The sequence below is a fragment of the Bufo bufo genome, chromosome 1, assembly GCF_905171765.1.
Source record: "Bufo bufo chromosome 1, aBufBuf1.1, whole genome shotgun sequence".
NCBI classification, from domain to species: Eukaryota; Metazoa; Chordata; class Amphibia; order Anura; family Bufonidae; genus Bufo; species Bufo bufo.
The window spans coordinates 17,848,472-17,870,145 of NC_053389.1; the positions used below are offsets into that span (position 1 = coordinate 17,848,472).

Genomic DNA, 21,674 nt, shown 5'->3' on the forward strand with positions numbered 1-21,674 from the left:
TGTGCATTATCATATGTTTCTGCAATGTATATCAGCACTGGAGGTATGGTTGGCAATAGTTGGCAGGAGCAGGGCTAACCACGCTGTTACTCCCTTCTTGGTAGAAGTGGGCTGGCCCCACTTCCTGCTAGGTGGGGAGTGTGAATCTAGACAGAGCAGAGGTAGGAAGCACATCAGAGCTCCTACACAACAGGTCTCCTGTGAGACTTTCACTCCAGGAAAATATTGTAGACAAAATCAAGAACACAGCTTCCAAAAAGCCTTAGTGTGCCTAGACAACAGGGTGATCAGCAAAATCACCACTTTAAAGACTCTGCTGCAAGTGAGGGACTACGGCTTAGACAACCATTACCTAGACCTTGGAACAGACAGTCGATGTTGACCCACTGTGCCAACTAACCAGTTTGACTTTGGGCTACACCTAAGGGTCCATTCACACGTCCGCAAAATTGGTCCGCATCCATTCCGCAATTTTGCGTAACAGGTGCGAACCCATTCATTTTCAATGGGGCCGGAATGTGCTGTCCGCATTTGCAGATCCGCACTTCCGGATCCGCACTTCCGTTCCACATAAAAAAAGAAAATGTCCTATTCTTGTACGCAATTGCCGACAAGAAAAAGCATTTTCTGTGAGAGTGCCGGCGATGTGCGGTCCGCAAAATGCGGAACGCACATTGCCGGTGTCCGTGTTTTGCGGATCCGCAATTTGCAGATCCGCAAAACACATAAGGACGTGTGAATGGACACTAAAGGCGTTGTTCTGGCAGTTCCTTGGTCTTCACTCTCTAAACCCTGTACAGGGATATGGACTTTGACACAGGAAACCAACCAGGCCGCTATCTCCTGGAGTAGTCCTGGTCTAGTGGGCGCTGACGCACAGGGGTCAGAGACAAAGGTGCAGGGCAGTATGGAATCAGGTAGAAGACATAGTCTGAATACAGTCCACGGCCTGAGCAAGCTTAGTATGTGCTTATTCCAAGGTGGGGCAGGCTGAGTACATGCGTAATCCAGATAGCACTTCCAAGTTTGGGGAAAGCGGTAACTTTGGAGCAAAATCAAAAGGTAAGCAAGGTTTGGTACACGGTTAGTCAGTAGTGTTGATCGCAAATTTTGTAATCGCAAATTTCTATCGCGAATATCGGAACTTCGAGAATTCGCAAAAATCTAGAATATAGTGCTATATATTCGTAATCGTGAATATTCTAGATTTCTTTTCATCAGTATCCTCCCTTCTTGCTTGTGGGCCAATGAGAAGGCTGCAATATCTTTGTCAGAGCTTAGCAACATCCCTAGCAACCAATAGGAAATTTGCCGACCCCTTACTATATAAGAACCTCCCCAGCAGCCATTTTCTGCTGTTTTTTTGCAGTTCTGGATCCTATTCCTTATCCATTTACATTAGTTAGTTAGCTCATATATATAATACAGATAGTGAGTAGTGTTGATTTCGAATTGTTATCGCGAATATAGGTACTTCAAAAATTCACGAATATTTAGAATATTGTGATATATATTCGTAATTTCGAATATTCTATTTTTTTTCGTTTTTTTTATATTCGATTTTTTAATTTTTTATCAGTACATATGATCCCTCCCTGCTTCTAGCTTGTGGGCCAATAAGAAGGCTGCAATATACTTGACTTTAGGAGTAGTGTTGTTTGCGAATTTTGCTCTATATTCTTTTTTTTTCAAATATTCGCTATATTGCTATATATTCTTGTTTTAGCAATATAGCGAATATTCGAGAAAAAACGAATATAGATCAATTTAGCTAATATAGTGCTATAATCTTTTTTTTTATAGTTGTAAGTTTTTTCCAATCTAAACTTCAGATGAGAAAAAAATTCAAACTATTAGACAAAGAAGATTATAGCACTATATTAGCTAAATTGCTCTATATTAGTTTTTTCGAATATTCGCTATATTGCTATATATTCTTGTTTTAGAATATTACGAATATTCGAAAAAACGAAGTTTTAGCAATATAGCGAATATTTGAAAAAACCCGAATATACAGCAATTTAGCTAATATAGTGCTATAATATTCTGTCTAAAAGTTGAAAAATTCACAATAAAAATTTGAAAATGCGAAAATTCGAATACGAAAATTTGCATATTACACGATCATTACCTTGCCGATTTTTTGAGTAAAAAAAATCGTAGAATATAACGAATATTCGAATTTGCGAATATGACCCCTGCCGCTCATCACTAATAGTGGGTGGGAGATAGTCAGTGTAGGTTATATCTTGATATACAGGGAGTGCAGAATTATTAGGCAAATGAGTATTTTGACCACATCATCCTCTTTATGCATGTTGTCTTACTCCAAGCTGTATAGGCTCGAAAGCCTACTACCAATTAAGCATATTAGGTGATGTGCATCTCTGTAATGAGAAGGGGTGTGGTCTAATGACATCAACACCCTAATATCAGGTGTGCATAATTATTAGGCAACTTCCTTTCCTTTGGCAAAATGGGTCAAAAGAAGGACTTGACAGGCTCAGAAAAGTCAAAAATAGTGAGATATCTTGCAGAGGGATGCAGCACTCTTAAAATTGCAAAGCTTCTGAAGCGTGATCATCGAACAATCAAGCGTTTCATTCAAAATAGTCAACAGGGTCGGAAGAAGCGTGTGGAAAAACCAAGGCGCAAAATAACTGCCCATGAACTGAGAAAAGTCAAGCGTGCAGCTGCCAAGATGCCACTTGCCACCAGTTTGGCCATATTTCAGAGCTGCAACATCACTGGTGTGCCCAAAAGCACAAGGTGTGCAATACTCAGAGACATGGCCAAGGTAAGAAAGGCTGAAAGACAACCACCACTGAACAAGACACACAAGCTGAAACGTCAAGACTGGGCCAAGAAATATCTCAAGACTGATTTTTCTAAGGTTTTATGGACTGATGAAATGAGAGTGAGTCTAAGGATATGAAAACAGAAAAACAAACAACAAACATAACATAACTAACACATCAAAACTATGCAGGAATATCTCTCAAGTTTGAGAGGGATAATAATTACTGTTTAACCATCTGTCCCATCGTTTCTTCACAATACAAGCTGTTATACAAATTGCTTATAATATGTTTCTCTTTTGACATTGTGAAAAATTCTATGTTTATTTCTTCATATCTTCCACGCGACTTAGAAAGCAATTTCTGTTCTATTTGTTTGTTTATAAAAATTTTTAATAAAAAGAATTTCACAAGAAATGAGAGTGAGTCTTGATGGGCCAGATGGATGGGCCCATGGCTGGATTGGTAAAGGGCAGAGAGCTCCAGTCCGACTCAGACGCCAGCAAGGTGGAGGTGGAGTACTGGTTTGGGCTGGTATCATCAAAGATGAGCTTGTGGGGCTTTTTCGGGTTGAGGATGGAGTCAAGCTCAACTCCCAGTCCTACTGCCAGTTTCTGGAAGACACCTTCTTCAAGCAGTGGTACAGGAAGAAGTCTGCATCCTTCAAGAAAAACATGATTTTCATGCAGGACAATGCTCCATCACACGCGTCCAAGTACTCCACAGCGTGGCTGGCAAGAAAGGGTATAAAAGAAGAAAATCTAATGACATGGCCTCCTTGTTCACCTGTTTTGAACCCCATTGAGAACCTGTGGTCCATCATCAAATGTGAGATTTACAAGGAGGGGAAAACAGTACACCTCTCTGAACAGTGTCTGGGAGGCTGTGGTTGCTGCTGCACGCAATGTTGATGGTGAACAGATCAAAACACTGACAGAATCCATGGATGGCAGGCTTTTGAGTGTCCTTGCAAAGAAAGGTGGCTATATTGGTCACTGATTTGTTTTTGTTTTGTTTTTGAATGTCAGAAATGTATATTTGTGAATGTTGAGATGTTATATTGGTTTCACTGGTAAAAATAAATAATTGAAATGGGTATATATTAGTTTTTTGTTAAGTTGCCTAATAATTATGCACAGTAATAGTCACCTGCACACACAGATATCCCCCTAAAATAGCTAAAACTAAAAACAAACTAAAAACTACTTCCAAAAATATTCAGCTTTGATATTAATGAGTTTTTTGGGTTCATTGAGAACATGGTTGTTGTTCAATAATAAAATTAATCCTCAAAAATACAACTTGCCTAATAATTCTGCACTCCCTGTAGTGTAGCTGATAGGTTCTGCTGTCCATACATACATGCTACAGACATAGTGCTGTGATGTCACAACAATACTTAGTGCACCAATCAGTAATATCTACTCAGACCTGATAAAATGTGAAGTTGCATGTATTGCGCAAAAAATGTGCGCATCATTAGTGCCGATTTGCGCAATTGCTAAAATAATGACTGGAGATCACGAATTCTAGAATTCATTGCGAATATTATGCAAAAAAATTGCGAAATATCATGAAAACGAATATTGCCTATGCCGCTCATTACTATTAGTCAGACAGGAGAAACACACCTTTGTTAGTTACTAGAGTCTAGACAACCTCAAAGCTGCAGTGAGGAGGTGGAATCACAGCCCAGCAAAATAGGGGGACAGAAGGTCAAATTAACCAACACCTGGACAGAAGCAGGAGGAAAGGATTGACTTTCGCAGTGCTGAAGAAAAGTTCACAGAGTACTTGTCCCAATTCACACAGGGAGAGTCGGGCAACGTTTGCGCATGACCAGGACAGCAAGACAGAGGCGGGCACAGCCTATATCACATCATGGACTCCAATATCCACAAGTGCCTTTTTGGAAGTAAAAGTGGCAGGAAAGTGTTCACATGTTCTTTTGAAACAATGTATAAAAAATGAAGTATTATATGTGACCAATGGAAATCAGTTGGTTGCCTAATTAATACATGGGCAAGATGGGTCATCCTGACAGTGACTCCCAAATTTGGTTGTCCCGTCCATTAGAGATTATCTTCTTTAATGGCCATGTGCCCAAACAGAGCATACAGTGTGTATGCAGACCAAAGAAGACAAACCTTTCAATTATTTTTACTGTGCATTGTCCTCTCTGGTAGTCTTGGAGGCCAACATACATAAATTCCCTTGAGAATTTGTCACTCATATTTTAATTGCTATTGAAGTTGCTCATCTCAAGGAGCTTTCAAAATACCAGACAAATTCTTAGAGCCTTTATAAAGACGACGAGAATGTTTAACAAAGGGGTAGATATCATGAGGTCAGCCACCAAGAAGGGAATCCAACACAAATGAGGAATTTATAAAGCACAATTGCTGGCAACCAAGACAAAAGAACAAGAAGATAAAATTAGAAAGAAAAAGAAAGTTGAGAAGAGAAAAGCAGGGAAAATTAAGGACGCACAGATGGGTGGGGAATGAAGCCACAGTTTATATAATTTATATCATGATTGTAGATAGCAAGCAAGATGATCTGAGAGAAGGCTTGATAAAGCTTCATACATTTAGGTCACAGGTCCTTTATCAAAAGGTATAGGGGCTTTATTGAAGGAACTTTTTAATTATTTATGCATCTCCTAGCTTTAGCCATAGTTTGCTTTGCTGCAATCACTACATAATATTTGATATTGTAATAAGAAGTGGTTTACTTTGAATTCTGTGAGCCATTACATAACTGGGTCAACAGGGTGTTCTAGTATCAGAAAACTATGACATATCCACAGGATATCTATAGAACAGGCATGCCCTAACCAAGTCCTGCTACACCCAGCTCCATTGTTCCTTCATAATGCCTCTGACAGATGGCCATGTCTATGGAAATAGCAAAGCTCACTGTGCTACAATGTTTTGGTAACTCCAATTTACTTCTATGGCAATAAATCGGGAATGAGTGTAGCACATTGAGCTTGACTGTTTCCTTTAACTTAGCCGCCTCTTGCAGTCTGGATGCAACAGTCTGCAGGATGGAGTAGAATTAGCCTCATTCTAGAGAAAGGCATATGTCCCAGAGGTGGGATCTCCATCTTCGTATGTCACCTTTGCCATAATAATGTACCATTCTAACAGTAAGTCCACCTGTAATGAATGAAATCTCCCATTTTGATGTCTACTATCGACTGGGATAAATTGACTTGGGTTTCATTGCCTCATCAACTTTCCATGATTCTTGGGTAAATTCCTGACGGACTTCTTTGCAAAAGTTGTCGCTTCTGTGGACAGCCTGGATTTGGACTCTATGAGTTCTATAATGCTTATTGGTGGTAGGTCATCTCCATTTGTAGTTAATAAACTATTGTTGTTTGACTTGTTCTCTTAGGAAAGAAAAAAAATAAACCAGATCCTATAAAAGTGGATGAAGGTTCATCAATGACATTGACCTGCTTAGTGGAAAGTATCCTAACACTTGATGTGACCTGGACGGATAATAAGAACAACATTCTTCAGCGTGGAACTGGAAAGGAGTTAGAGCTAAAACTAGAAAACATCATGATGACCCAGGCCGGAATCTACACTTGCACAGCCGAGAATGAATATGTGAAAAAAAGTGCAAATATCAACATAACTGTACAATGTAAGTATCACTATTACATATAATGTTTGAAGGTTGAAGTCGAAACGCACATTAGGGTGGACGCTCTTGTTAATGGGTATACATGAATTTTTTTATTGTAATTATTTGTTTTTACAATATGGATATCCAGTTTGTACTTGTCTGATTAATATCTTATAGAACATGTTATGATATTGCTTATGTAACCAGTCATACAACTTTCTGGAGGAGAGGTCCATGTCTTTGATTGCTGTGTCTCACCTTGTAAGATGGTTTTTATGTGTTTTTATTGTTATATATTGTGTAAAGATATAAAGATGATTTAAATCTTTGCATATAGATGACCTTACTTTCAGAAATGAGTTGGAGGGTCTAATAGAGACCTCCATTGCAGATCCCATCAAAAATGCAGGATACATAGCGCACTATATAGCAAATTTTTGCCTGACAGAATAACAGACTCCATTATAGTCAATGGAGTTTATCAGATGCTGCTGGTGATACTCATATGATGGATTTGGGGGGAACAATCTTTGCTTAGGGAGAGAGCACCTTAATCAGCATGAGAAGACTCATAGGCCATACATGCTTGACTGGAATTCTGGGATGAAAGGAATGAAAATGAGCTCTTAAGAAGCTCCACCTCTAATGTCACCAGATATAAGGCAGCTATCCTATAAGTCAATGTTCAACTCTTTAACTAGGCCTTGAGATATGACTCAAATATTAAATAAGCCAGTACCTTGGCTGCAGCCAGCTGCCTCAGGGTGATTGCCCCTCATCAGTGCAGAACAGAGAGTACTGGCCTACCAGGGTGAGAGGCCTAAGTCAGGATTTGGGGGTTACTATCTCTTGATGAGGAGAGAGTGCCTTAATCAGTGTGAGAAGACTTATAGGCCATACATGTTCCTCTGGAATTCTGGGAAGCTGTCTGCAGATGAGATGCTGGCTTATTTAATATCCGAGTCATGTCTCATTAGCAGCCCTTTCTTCTCATATCATGGATTCAGCACTGCCAGTATTTTTGTTTCTGCTGCTTCTTTCATTAAATAGAAAAATGGAATTCCAAGCGCAGATGTGGGGAATCCATTTACTTGCAATCTGTTATCGGGCACATATACAGGGATTGTCTTCATGAGAAAAAACATTGACATGTCGGATTTATTTCATGTAGAAGTTTTTACCAAATAATAACATACACTGCGTGCAGAATTATTAGGCAAATGAGTATTTTGACCACATCATCCTCTTTATGCATGTTGTCTTACTCCAAGCTGTATAGGCTCGAAAGCCTACTACCAATTAAGCATATTAGGTGATGTGCATCTCTGTAATGAGAAGGGGTGTGGTCTAATGACATCAACACCCTATATCAGGTGTGCATAACTATTAGGCAACTTCCTTTCCTTTGGCAAAATGGGTCAAAAGAAGGACTTGACAGGCTCAGAAAAGTCAAAAATAGTGAGATATCTTGCAGAGGGATGCAGCACTCTTAAAATTGCAAAGCTTCTGAAGCGTGATCATCGAACAATCAAGCGTTTCATTCAAAATAGTCAACAGGGTCGCAAGAAGCGTGTGGAAAAACCAAGGCGCAAAATAACTGCCCATGAACTGAGAAAAGTCAAGCGTGCAGCTGCCAAGATGCCACTTGCCACCAGTTTGGCCATATTTCAGAGCTGCAACATCACTGGAGTGCCCAAAAGCACAAGGTGTGCAATACTCAGAGACATGGCCAAGGTAAGAAAGGCTGAAAGACGACCACCACTGAACAAGACACACAAGCTGAAACGTCAAGACTGGGCCAAGAAATATCTCAAGACTGATTTTTCTAAGGTTTTATGGACTGATGAAATGAGAGTGAGTCTTGATGGGCCAGATGGATGGGCCCGTGGCTGGATTGGTAAAGGGCATAGAGCTCCAATCCGACTCAGACGCCAGCAAGGTGGAGGTGGAGTACTGGTTTGGGCTGGTATCATCAAAGATGAGCTTGTGGGGCCTTTTCGGGTTGAGGATGGAGTCAAGCTCAACTCCCAGTCCTACTGCCAGTTTCTGGAAGACACCTTATTCAAGCAGTGGTACAGGAAGAAGTCTGCATCCTTCAAGAAAAACATGATTTTCATGCAGGACAATGCTCCATCACACGCGTCCAAGTACTTCACAGCGTGGCTGGCAAGAAAGGGTATAAAAGAAGAAAATCTAATGACATGGCCTCCTTGTTCACCTGATCTGAACCCCATTGAGAACCTGTGGTCCATCATCAAATGTGAGATTTACAAGGAGGGAAAACAGTACACCTCTCTGAACAGTGTCTGGGAGGCTGTGGTTGCTGCTGCACGCAATGTTGATGGTGAACAGATCAAAACACTGACAGAATCCATGGATGGCAGGCTTTTGAGTGTCCTTGCAAAGAAAGGTGGCTATATTGGTCACTGATTTGTTTTTGTTTTGTTTTTGAATGTCAGAAATGTATATTTGTGAATGTTGAGATGTTATATTGGTTTCACTGGTAAAAATAAATAATTGAAATGGGTATATATTAGTTTTTTGTTAAGTTGCCTAATAATTATGCACAGTAATAGTCACCTGCACACACAGATATCCCCCTAAAATAGCTAAAACTAAAAACAAACTAAAAACTACTTCCAAAAATATTTAGCTTTGATATTAATGAGTTTTTTGGGTTCATTGAGAACATGGTTGTTGTTCAATAATAAAATTAATTCTCAAAAATACAACTTGCCTAATAATTCTGCACTCCCTGTATATCATTAAAAAAAAAAACACAAAAAATGTGATTTTTTTTTCAAAACTGTTTTTTTACAGACTCACCTAGAAATATGAAAATCACTATTATGTCATCCAAAGGTACAGTTACATATTTTAATATGTATGTTATAGTATATGTATATGTATACAATTTAGTTTGCTGTATGAAGGGCGGCTCATGAATAGGGCGGGCTGTGGACTTTATTCCGTGTTAGCATCCCAAGACGGAAAGCAAACTACAACATGTTGCGGTTTTCTCTCCTCGTTATGGGGACGCAACTAAACGGAACGGAATGCATTTTAGAGCATTCTGTTCTGTTCAGTTCAGTTTTGTCCCCATTGACAATGAATAGGGACAAAACTGAAACGTTTTCTTTCCCGGTATCGAGCCCCTATGACGGATCTTAATACCGGAAAACCAAGGCGCTAGTGTCAAAGTAGCCTTAGACTCTATTAGCCAAGCAGCTGTCTGGGCTAATGGAAAAGAATAGTCACCCCCATAATATTTTCCCCTCACATAGTGTGTGGTAGCATGTGGACAGATCTGCTTTAAATGTGATTTCCCATTGGAGGGCAGGTAAAGTATGAGTTTTTAGACAATCCCTCTGTGTTAGAAGGGTCACTCTTCTAGTTCTCTGCAGCGCCACTACAGGAGACATGAAGCATTACACACTTCTAATTAACATCAATTTACTGTCCTTGTAAAGAAAATCCTTGCTGTCTCTTCCAGATAGAGTGTTGATTGCAACCCAAACTCTTCCACTATTAGAACAGGAGGCTGCAGCTAGAGAGTGCCCCAGAATTCTCTCCTAATTGTTTCTAAAAATGCTCCAGTACGGTACACCCTTGGTAGACATGACCTCTGTGCTACGAGCAACAGAGAATTCCGGGCTGCCTCTTCTTCTCTTGTATACTAAGATTCCTTACATTGCTAAGCAACTGCCTTACACCTGAATTTAGGTCAGATTATCCCCTTGCTTAGTGTGGTTAATATACAGATAAGTTTTTGATTGGTTATCCTTCCTTTAAATGTTTCTGCTCTTCTGTGCTGGTGATAACATAGCTTCTGTGCAGATTTGAAGTATCATGTTCTATTAGTGTTGTGTGATTGTGTCATATGACCTGTGGTTCTCCTGCCATTCATTGCTACAGCTAAATGTCGTAATTTGCTTGCTGAGTTGGTTTTTGATTCATCTTGGCTGTCTAACTTGGTTGTATTGCAATGCAGTGTCAGTATAGTAGTGTCTTCATTTTTGTCCCCTGCAATTTACTGCTGTCTACCTGAATGTCAGTGTCTTCTCCCGTCTGCTTTATTGACGGACTACCATCTCCTTCATCCATTGCCATCGTCACTTGGCTCCTGTTGTCTATTAGTGAGTTTATTTCTGCAACTTTGTTGCCTGCCATTGTTCATACATGCTTAATATATTTTTCCTGCAACCATCTGGTTGGTATATACTGTAATTTGGCCCTACTTTAAGTCCTGGAGATATCTTTTTTTTTAAATAAATTTGTCTTTATTTTTATTTTAAAAAAGAAACAGAATTGATACATAGCCAATTAATAATCACTTTAGTGTATAGTATATATAGATATATCTCATATCACGACCGTGTACATAGCATAGAAAACATACACATTCCTATAACCCCCCCCATTGGCTGTCGTTCCCCTCAGTTCAGTCAAAAAAAGGGCAAAACACAAATGGCTTATTTCTACGTGGCTCCTGGAGATATCTAAGTAACGAGGTACAGAGTTAGTACTGTATTCAGGAAAAGTGACCGCTATAGGTGAAGGACCAGTTCTTCTATCTTGTGAACAGCCAGCATTGTCACACTATGGTTTCTGTTTCAGGATCTTCAATTTAATCTACACTGCTGGCTAAAATCTGGCCACAAACCCATAAGAATGGTTTCTAAACTAAGTATTGAATGTATGCCCCATTCTAGCCAGAAGGAAAAACAGTTTTATCAATCTATTTAACAGCATATCAGGAGGACCCATTATGTCCTTATAATACCCATTTACTGATGTAAATGAGAACCGTGTAATGCTTCAGTTTCCCTATAGTGGGTGTGTAGGGGAATTGACCTCTGGCAGCTGGGTTTACAGATTACAACTGAATGCCATGGTTTATACAAGTAGGGAACCCTCTACCATTGTTTAGGAAAATCTTGGAACCTTGGTATGTTGATTTATCAAAATGTCTGCCTGATGGAAAACACAGAACCTGGTACTAGAGAATCTCAAGGCTGTACAGAGAAAGGGGATGTCAATTTTTAACAAAGGCCAATTAAAATAATATTTTAGCTCAATAATAATCCAAAACAATAGACCCCAAAGGTGTCCACAGTCTTTAATTTTGTTTTGCACTTACAATGGTAATATCCTAGAAAAAGTATCCATAGATTTATTTTTTTGTGGTCCAATTGCTGGGTCCCTCAGTAATCCTGAGAACAGGATTCCCCTTCTCTGAATGGAGTGGTGGCATGCATATTGGTCCACAACTTCATTCACTTCTGTAGGACTTGTGGAGCACTGTCTATTGTCAGTCCAATAGAAGGGAATGGACAGGTGGAACTACATGGGTATCACTACTGCATTCTAAGAAGGGAACTCAGGGATCCCTATTTTTAAGATTAATGAGGGTCCCAGCAGTTGAACCCTCAGCAATCCAACATTTGTCAACTATCCTGTAACTTGGTGATATAGATTTTTTTCGGGACAACCCCTTAAAAAAGGTTGGGTCATTTCACACAATGGTGGCATATCACTAAAATATGCCACTAATGTCTGATAGCTGTAGCCAATTTTGAGAAATCTACCTCATTGGGTCTAGGTTATGCCATTTTTTTTACAATGTTGTGTCACAGTGAACTCCCTCGGGCTGTCAATTGAAGAATCAGGTGAGTCGTATTTGTAGCCAATACATGATAGTAGCCCCACTTATATCTAAAATGATGCCAGCAAAGTGAAGAAGAGCATGCATGCAAGCAGCACACTCTGCTTTTTTCTGATGTCCCATAGAAATTAATGGGAAGCACACCGCACCAATGCAGCCACCAATCAATTTGTCACATGTAAAATTTTTGCAGGTGGAGAACGTCCATCTGGTAAACCAGTGGTTATTGATCCAACTGAGACGCTGACCCTTGTCTGCAATGTTGATGCTAACCCAAATGCTACTGTGGTCTGGGTAAAGGGGGAAGTAGATACAGAATCACCCAAAACAAATAACAGTGGATCATCAGCAATGATAAACGTGACATTATCAACCTCTGACGTCTACAGATGCCTGGCGTGGAATGCAATTGGGTTGATAGAACGACGGATTCAAGTTGGAGAAAAACCTGGTAAAACTAGTTGTATCATTAGAACTGAACTATAGATGCTCTGTGTCTTTGTGCAGCACCGTACTATGGAGATTTAGCACTTTAATACAGATGTTGTAAAGCTGGGGTCTAGGATTTTCAAAACCTCTACTTTCTGTACTTTAAATGGAAACCTCAATAGTTTACTGTCTTAGGATGAATATCCATTCTGGTTAGTAGGTGGTCACACCGATACATGGCTTGTCACAGTAATCAGAGATCTCCTTTATAATGAGCCAAGCAGGGTGAATACAAACAGCAGAAGTCAACTGTGAGTGAGCCTCTTCTTCTCCAGACCAAGACTGAACAAGCTTGTGTCTCCTCGGTATAAGACCGGACAAGCTTGTGCCTCCTCGGTATAAGCATCTTTAACATGATTATACATAGGGAGGCCTTTACTACTGATAGGTGTTGGGTCCCAGGGCCCCTGTGCAGCTGAAAATACTCCATAGCTAATGTTCCTGCTAATTGGAGCCATGTACCTGTGCTAGCATCTGGAAGCAGAGATCTTAAATACTGTGAGAAATTGACACAAACAGAAGATTACAAAATGATGGAACACTTTTTATTACTATAAAATTACATTTATTTTTGTAAAACCGGAATATCCCTCTAATAGTAGACACACTGAAAAAAGAAAAAGACACAGCGCTTCCTAGGGTAATATCTCTGAAGACACGGGGTAATACTGTTGTGTGAAAGACACACACTTTTGCCTGCTGTGTTGGAGAAAATGGCTGTTCAGGGCATGTAGAATCAACTGTGTAGGGGCTCACTGGTGATGCAACTGCTGGAGGACTGTGCTGTGCCTAGACCACATGACTGATGAACAGGACGTCAGTGGCTTAGGCTAAGCTACGAGAAGTCCACAGGGACCCTGTGCCTTCTCAAACAGCTGATCGGTGAAGGTCCTAGGTGTTGGAACCCCACTGATCAGATACTGATGACCTATCCAGAGGATAGGTCATCAGTTAAAACATCTAGGAAAACCCCTTTAAGGCAGTCATACACATTCAATAGCTGTCTGCCGACAACCCCATGCACATTCAGCTTGTCCAAATGTGGAAGCATATTCAATTGGGAGAGAGGAGAAAGTCGCTGCCAGACACTTCTGGTGTCCAGTTTATCTCCTTGAAGAGCAAAAGTATTTGATGAAAATATTCCCTTTGCTCAATCCTTTTTTCCCCTGAGAGAGAGTTGGTAGCTCTTAACACACTTGTTGGCTGAACCTGCCATTCTCTAGTGTGTATGGAGGCCTTTAAGCTGTGTAGAAGACTTCTATAGTGGCGGATTAGCCATACACCTTACAGGGAAATTTCCCGGTGGGGTGATGCCCAGGGGGCCACCTGAGCTCTCCTCACGTCCGGCCAGTGGACATTTTTGAGGATGTATTTTGTGCTGATGTGGCAGTATTTTGTGAGGGACTGTGGTATTTGGCTCTGTTGGGGTGATATAATGTGCCACAATATGGTACCACGGGGGCGTTGCCATTACACCTAGAGGCTCTGCTCTTTCTGCAACTGCCATGCCCTCTCCACTTTGATGGATACGCCCAGGCAGTGTAAGGATGATCATGTCTGGCTATGTAAATTGAAGTGCGAAGGCACAGCAGTTGCAGAGACAGCAGAGCCTCTAGGTGTAATGGCAACATCCCCGTTGCTCCTACAGGCTCATTTGCATATATTCAAACATCATTTTTCTCAATGAGGATAGATTTGACCAACACAGATGCCTTAAGTTGCCAAGTGCTCATTCAACAGTTTTTTAAAAGCTATTCCATAATTGTAAAACAAAAAGTATGTATTTTTTGTTAAAGAGGTTTTCCGGGAGTAGAACATTGGTAATCTATCCTCAGGATAGGTTATCATTATCAGACCAGTAGGGGTTTGTTTCCCAGGACTCACATCCATCAGCTGTTGGAGGCGGTTGCAGCTCTCTTTGAGCACTCAGACCTTTTCCTAGGCCAGTGACGTCACCGTACATCGGTCATGTGGCCTAGATGCAGTTCAGTTATACAATGATACAAGGCTGTGCAAGCTATGAAAAGATCACAGCTCTCATCGGAGGTCCAGTGAGAAACAACCTCTTCAAACAACTAATTGGCAAGAATACCGGGAGCCGGGCCACCCACAATCTGATATTGATAATCTATCCTGAGGATAGATCATCTATATCAAATTACTGGATAACCCTTTCAAAGACACAAACAATAAATGTTATGTCTTGTAGAGTCTCTGTCAGCATGATTAACTTTATTAAACGCTAGGGTTGATAATGCTGATTAAAACAAAATCTTTTATTTTTTTTGTATGTTAAACAGTTGCAAATGCAAATGAGAACATTGGAGGATCGGGGGGCTGGGCTGAATCCTTGGAGCACTGCTTTTGTAACACCTCTGTGGTCTGCACACTCTTCCTCCCCTTGATTGACAGTGCTAGACATCAGCATGATGAGGGCAAAGCTGTGTCCTAGCATATGCACATCATATACTTTACTACAACCTTACCATGCTGAGAATAGAAGTTTTCTATGCTTAGAAAGCTAATACATATTACTGGTTTATTCACGAGCACAACATTTAATTATAAAGACACCACTAATATACATTAGTTTTCTAAGTTTTTCTTAGAATAGGGGCTCCAAAGTGAACGAGAATGCACAATGCACTTCTATGGGAGAGAGATAAATAGCCAAATGCAGGCTCAGATATTTCCAGAACCATTGAGCGGAATGGACAGGGGCCTGCACTTGCGCGGTGTGCTCTCCTTTCACTTTTAAGGGAGTTCTGCGTTCACGCGGCTCTTTTTAGAACAACCTTAGAAGTTAATAAAGAGGACGCTGCACATGAGAGTTGTGCTCTCCGTTTCTTTGGGGGCCCATTCTAGAGATTAATTTAGGTCCCGTAGATGGAACCTGCACGTATCTGATATTGGTGGCATATCTTAGCGATATGCCAACAATGTGTAAGATGTGCCGACCCCTTTAAAGGCGCATGCATGCTCAATGCATTTCTCTCATTCAGATGCCTATAGGGACTATCTAGAGTTAGGGATGTTTGTGTGCATAAGCTTGCAACTAAAAACATCTGTACTGCACATTCCGATATGTGGGCTTAAGAGTAACACTTTGTAGACAGCATTTCATATAATCGACAGGCCCGACTGACATGGGCTCTGAGAGTCATTGGGTTTTGTCCAATGTCCTGTAGCCCACACGTGTCTTCAATAAGATACCGTATATACAGGGAGTGCAGAATTATTAGGCAAGTTGTATTTTTGAGGATTAATTTTATTATTGAACAACAACCATGTTCTCAATGAACCCAAAAAACTCATTAATATCAAAGCTGAATATTTTTGGAAGTAGTTTTTAGTTTGTTTTTAGTTTTAGCTATTTTAGGGGGATATCTGTGTGTGCAGGTGACTATTACGGTGCATAATTATTAGGCAACTTAACAAAAAACAAATATATACCCATTTCAATTATTTATTTTTACCAGTGAAACCAATATAACATCTCAACATTCACAAATATACATTTCTGACATTCAAAAACAAAACAAAAACAAATCAGTGACCAATATAGCCACCTTTCTTTGCAAGGACACTCAAAAGCCTGCCATCCATGGATTCTGTCAGTGTTTTGATCTGTTCACCATCAACATTGCGTGCAGCAGCAACCACAGCCTCCCAGACACTGTTCAGAGAGGTGTACTGTTTTCCCTCCTTGTAAATCTCACATTTGATGATGGACCACAGGTTCTCAATGGGGTTCAGATCAGGTGAACAAGGAGGCCATGTCATTAGATTTTCTTCTTTTATACCCTTTCTTGCCAGCCACGCTGTGACGTACTTGGACGCGTGTGATGGAGCATTGTCCTGCATGAAAATCATGTTTTTCTTGAAGGATGCAGACTTCTTCCTGTACCACTGCTTGAATAAGGTGTCTTCCAGAAACTGGCAGTAGGACTGGGAGTTGAGCTTGACTCCATCCTCAACCCGAAAAGGCCCCACAAGCTCATCTTTGATGATACCAGCCCAAACCAGTACTCCACCTCCACCTTGCTGGCGTCTGAGTCGGATTGGAGCTCTATGCCCTTTACCAATCCAGCCACGGGCCCATCCATCTGGCCCATCAAGACTCACTCTCATTTCATCAGTCCATAAAACCTTAGAAAAATCAGTCTTGAGATATTTCTTGGCCCAGTCTTGACGTTTCAGCTTGTGTGTCTTGTTCAGTGGTGGTCGTCTTTCAGCCTTTCTTACCTTGGCCATGTCTCTGAGTATTGCACACCTTGTGCTTTTGGGCACTCCAGTGATGTTGCAGCTCTGAAATATGGCCAAACTGGTGGCAAGTGGCATCTTGGCAGCTGCACGCTTGACTTTTCTCAGTTCATGGGCAGTTATTTTGCGCCTTGGTTTTTCCACACGCTTCTTGCGACCCTGTTGACTATTTTGAATGAAACGCTTGATTGTTCGATGATCACGCTTCAGAAGCTTTGCAATTTTAAGAGTGCTGCATCCCTCTGCAAGATATCTCACTATTTTTGACTTTTCTGAGCCTGTCAAGTCCTTCTTTTGACCCATTTTGCCAAAGGAAAGGAAGTTGCCTAATAATTATGCACACCTGATATAGGGTGTTGATGTCATTAGACCACACCCCTTCTCATTACAGAGATGCACATCACCTAATATGCTTAATTGGTAGTAGGCTTTCGAGCCTATACAGCTTGGAGTAAGACAACATGCATAAAGAGGATGATGTGGTCAAAATACTCATTTGCCTAATAATTCTGCACGCAGTGTACAAATTCAGAGGCACAGGTCAAAGAAGATACTGCAAATAGTTCTCTGGTAATAGAAGATTGAAAGGTGACCTCTTTATTGCAGATAGTAGTGTTGAGAGAATCGAAGTAAAACAAATTGACTTCGATCTGAATTTTAGGAAAATTTTGATTTGCCACAAAGCCGATTTTCGTCACGCTTTGTGGTAAGAAATCAATTTTTCCTAACATGGCGGTTAAAAAAGAATGCTCACCCCATCCATTTGCTCGTGGAGAGGCCATTGTGGAAGTGTAACATCACCACATCAGAGCGCTAGCGATGAAAGCGGCATCTGAGGGGTTCAATGATGGGGGGGGACGCGACTAGCGTTCCCCATCATTGCAACCGCTACATACAATAGAATGCAACTCGTGACGAAATACTTTGTAACTAATTGAACTTCTTTGTGAAATTCAGCGAAGTAGTCAAATCATATTTTTGTTAACTTCGCTCATCTCTAGCAGATGGTTTCACAACATTTATACGTCATTGAATTGTACCTGATTATTCCTGTTACATTCTTAATGATATTTCATGTTAATGTTTTTTAAGTGGGGTGCAGCCTGCTTTGGGCTATGCTGCTTTTCAGAGTCCCCGTTCCCCCATCCCCCCCATCCTTTCCCTGAAAATGAGTTTCCGGACGTTCATAGATGGCAGTCTTGAAATTCTTCAAATATCATTTAATAAGTGAGGCCAATTTTGGATTACAATTATGCAGATGTCACTATGTGAGTTGGTGTGTGTGGTCATGAAGTTGTGCTGCGGATATTTATTGACAGTGTCCTTAAGGCTTGGAGATCTTGAGGCGATTAAATGATCTTGGAAACTCTTTACCTTCTCATGGAGAAGGATTTTCTGTGATTTACAAGTAAGCTCTGAATAAAAGGAATTAAACAATAGGAAAAGTCCAAACAAAATGAAGCATTTCTTAAAGCAGGAATTAGATGTACAAACCATCAGAAGAGGAACAGCCGATAACAAAAGGAATAACTCAAACAGGAAATCCACCACGGGACTATGAAAGAACAAATACCGTAGTAAACGTCAGAGGAGACTGAAATAAAATTAAAGTAAACACTTTTTTTTATTAAAAAAAAAACAGTAAGACATTTGTCCAAAGGCCATGTCTGGTGCTGCAGTTCAATTAAAGGCAATTAGGTTGATTACAATATCAGACATCAGCCATGAATAAAAAATTTATGTCAGACAGCGGATTTAAGTATATGTAAAATATTAAAGGGTTTGTCTAGGTTCAGAGCTGAACCCAGACATATCCCCATCTTCACCCCTCCAGCCCCCCTCATATAAACATTGCAGCATTTCATGCTCTGATGCTCTCCATTGCCCTGCGCTGTACCGCGCAGGGCAAAGGCACTTTTGTTTACCTTGGCACACTGCTGGGCGAAGGCTTCCACCCAGGTGTGTTCCCGGTGAGATCACTGGCTCTGATGGGCGGGCTTTAGTAGTTTTATAGGCTAGGGCAGCGCTAAAGCCCGTCCATTAGTGGAGGTGACGTCACTGGGCTCACTTCTGGGGGGAAGCCTCCACTTGGCAGCCCTAAGGAGAGTCCAGTACATCACCGGATCTCGTAAAAATGCCTTTGCCCTGAGATTAAGCGCAGTTCAATGGAGAGCATCAGAGAATGAAGATGGGGATGTGTCCGGGTTTACCTCTGAACCCAGAAAACCCCTTTAACTGGTCAGATGATATTATTTAATGTTGATTATGAGATTTTATTCTTTATCTTTTTTAGCTGATTTGGGGACAGTAACTGAACCAACAACCCTTGGTGAGACTTTACCTTTCACACCTTTTGTCATCCTATTTGGTTTGCTTTGTCTATTCAATTTTATCACATTTTTCTTCTCTTTCTCCTTATTTTTCCTCCTCTTCCCCTTTATCCTGCTCCTCATCCTATCCTCCTCCTCTTTCTCCTTGAATTGTTCCCCTCTTCTTCTGTTTTCTCCTTGTTTTTCTCTTCTCCACCCCCCTTTTGCTTTACTTCTTTACTCCTCTGACTTCCTCTACTCCTCCGTCTTCACATCACCTCCTCTATCTCCTTCTTCTCTTTCTCCTTTTCTTTCTTCTACTTCTCTTCCTTTCTTTCCTCCTACTATTTCCACTTTCTGTATCTTTTTCCCTCTTTCTTTTCCCATTCTTCTACCACTTTCTCCTTCCCCTCACCCTCCTCTACTCTTAATCTTTCTTCTTCTATCTCTCGATTTCCGCCTTTTTTACTTCATCCTCCTCTTTTTTCCTCTTTTTTTGCTCATCTTTTTCTACTTTCTCCATTCTCATTCTCCCCTACTTCTTCTCTTCTGCCTTGTCCTTGTCTCTTCTGTTATCCTCCTAACTCTGATATGACATGCAGTATTCTCCATGACTCCTCAAAAAAAGCAGTTGCAAACTGCATCACCTGATCCTTTTCAAATGTGCTGATTGGCTGAGAGGGATCATGTGATACATCATGTGACTCCACACAATGAGGACACTTTTTATTTTCAGCCCCCAGTTAATACCTTGTGTATCTGTTTTATAGATTTATCTGTGTCCACAAGTATAACTTTTATGGGGTATCTCTCCGATGCCTTTATCTTGATAGTTCTGACATAGTGTTAGGATCCATTTAGGAACCATAATAAATATGAACCAAAAAAATACTGGCAGATCTTTAATTTTATCTTCTTTACTTCTTCCGCAGGTTCAGTTTTATACCGAGATGTAGCGATTGCCTTCATATGTGGAATGAGTATTGTTTTGTTAATCCTTCTGCTGTACAAATTAATTCAAAGGCAAGAACTTGTATGCTTTGTACTGTCTGTTATCATTCTCCTCTGAATCTACAAAAAGTTCCTGTGGTTGTGTAATTCAAAAGTATAGAGAGCTGGGTATCATCATACAGGCTTCAGGGGCAAAATATTACATTGAGAAAGTGTAAGACATCCCTATTAAAAAAAATAAAAAAATAATTATATTTACTTGCAATACTCTGCCTGACCACCTGGCGTGCTGTTATGACACAGATGTGTTCATTTCAGTACGTTACTCCTAGTGGTCAAAATATGTGAAACAATTTACATTTTCTTCTGGAATGGCTGGAACATAAACAATATGTCATTCTCTGATCACTTATGCAAATTATTTTAGGAAAACAATAACCAAAAAGAAGACCTATCTGAGAACAGAAGAACCGTCTACCAGTGCAGAACTACCGACAGATGATATATACATGAACGTCAGCAGACCTGAACAGAAAGCTGAGGTACACTCCTTTTGCTTTTTTTTAAAAACATGATTAATTTGTGACACTGTGTCAGGAGATATGTACATTACGGGTGCATTTTGTATGAGGCCACCTAGTGGTTGTGGTGTGAACTGCAGCCAATAGAGAGCCTTGACAATATTGTGTTGATTTTATTTCATGAGAAATTCCAGTAGGGATGAGCAGATCTACTCTAACAAATCAATGTGTCTCATGAGCAGGAGTTCTCCACCTGTGAGGGTTTTTCACACAAATGAAGAAGTGCCCACCTGTTGTTCTTGCCCGGCCCTGTCAGTCTAGTGCCTGTGCCTATCATTCTCTGGTTGAGTACCATTACAGTGATACCACATTAAATTAAACTTTTTATAGTTACATCTTTGGAACTGTGTGGGGGATCATTTTTCACAGGATCATCTAGTTTTTATTGATATCATTTTGGAGAATTTTTAGAATATAGCGCTATATATTCGTATTCGCGAATAGTCTTGAATATTCTAATTGTGAATTTATTGCGAATATATTACATTGCCAATTTTCGCAATCAAGTAAACAATGACTGAAGATCATGAATTCTCGAATTTGCGAATTTATGGCGAATATTCGGGCAGAAATTTGCGAAATATCGCAAATTCAAATATTGCCTATGCCGCTCATCACTATTGCCTACCCCTTACTATATAAGAAACTCCCCAGCAGCCATTTTCTGCAGTTTTTTGCAGTTCTGAGAGAGAGAGAGCAGTGACATTCCTGTGCTCTGTGCTTTGCTGAGTTTTCTGGATCCTTATGCAATTACATTAGTTAGTTAGCTTATATATATAATACAGATAGTCAGTGTAGGTTAGATAGTGATATAGTGTAGCTGATAGGTTCCAGTGCAGGGTGTTAGGTAGTGTGATAGGAATTACTGTACTGTGCATTTTCTCCAGTCTCAGGAAACTTCTAGAAGCTTGAAAAATGTAGCAAAAGTGACCCGAGCCTGTATTGCGCGCATTATGCGCATATTACATTGCCGATATTT

General features: G+C 40.4%; 1 protein-coding gene across 4 annotated transcripts in view; it reads left to right on the top strand.

Moving 5' to 3' along the window:
- The window catches only part of LOC120991910 (sialic acid-binding Ig-like lectin 14), a 96,012-nt gene that overhangs the window by 71,161 nt on the left and 3,177 nt on the right, over positions 1-21,674 (top strand). For all 4 annotated transcript variants that reach the window (XM_040420650.1, XM_040420657.1, XM_040420643.1 and 1 more), the window contains 6 exons: positions 6,201-6,455; positions 9,258-9,299; positions 12,296-12,553; positions 19,148-19,183; positions 20,096-20,186; positions 20,542-20,656. In XM_040420650.1, the coding sequence (XP_040276584.1) occupies positions 6,201-6,455; positions 9,258-9,299; positions 12,296-12,553; positions 19,148-19,183; positions 20,096-20,186; positions 20,542-20,656 (797 nt within the window). The remainder of the gene's footprint in view (positions 1-6,200; positions 6,456-9,257; positions 9,300-12,295; positions 12,554-19,147; positions 19,184-20,095; positions 20,187-20,541; positions 20,657-21,674) is intronic.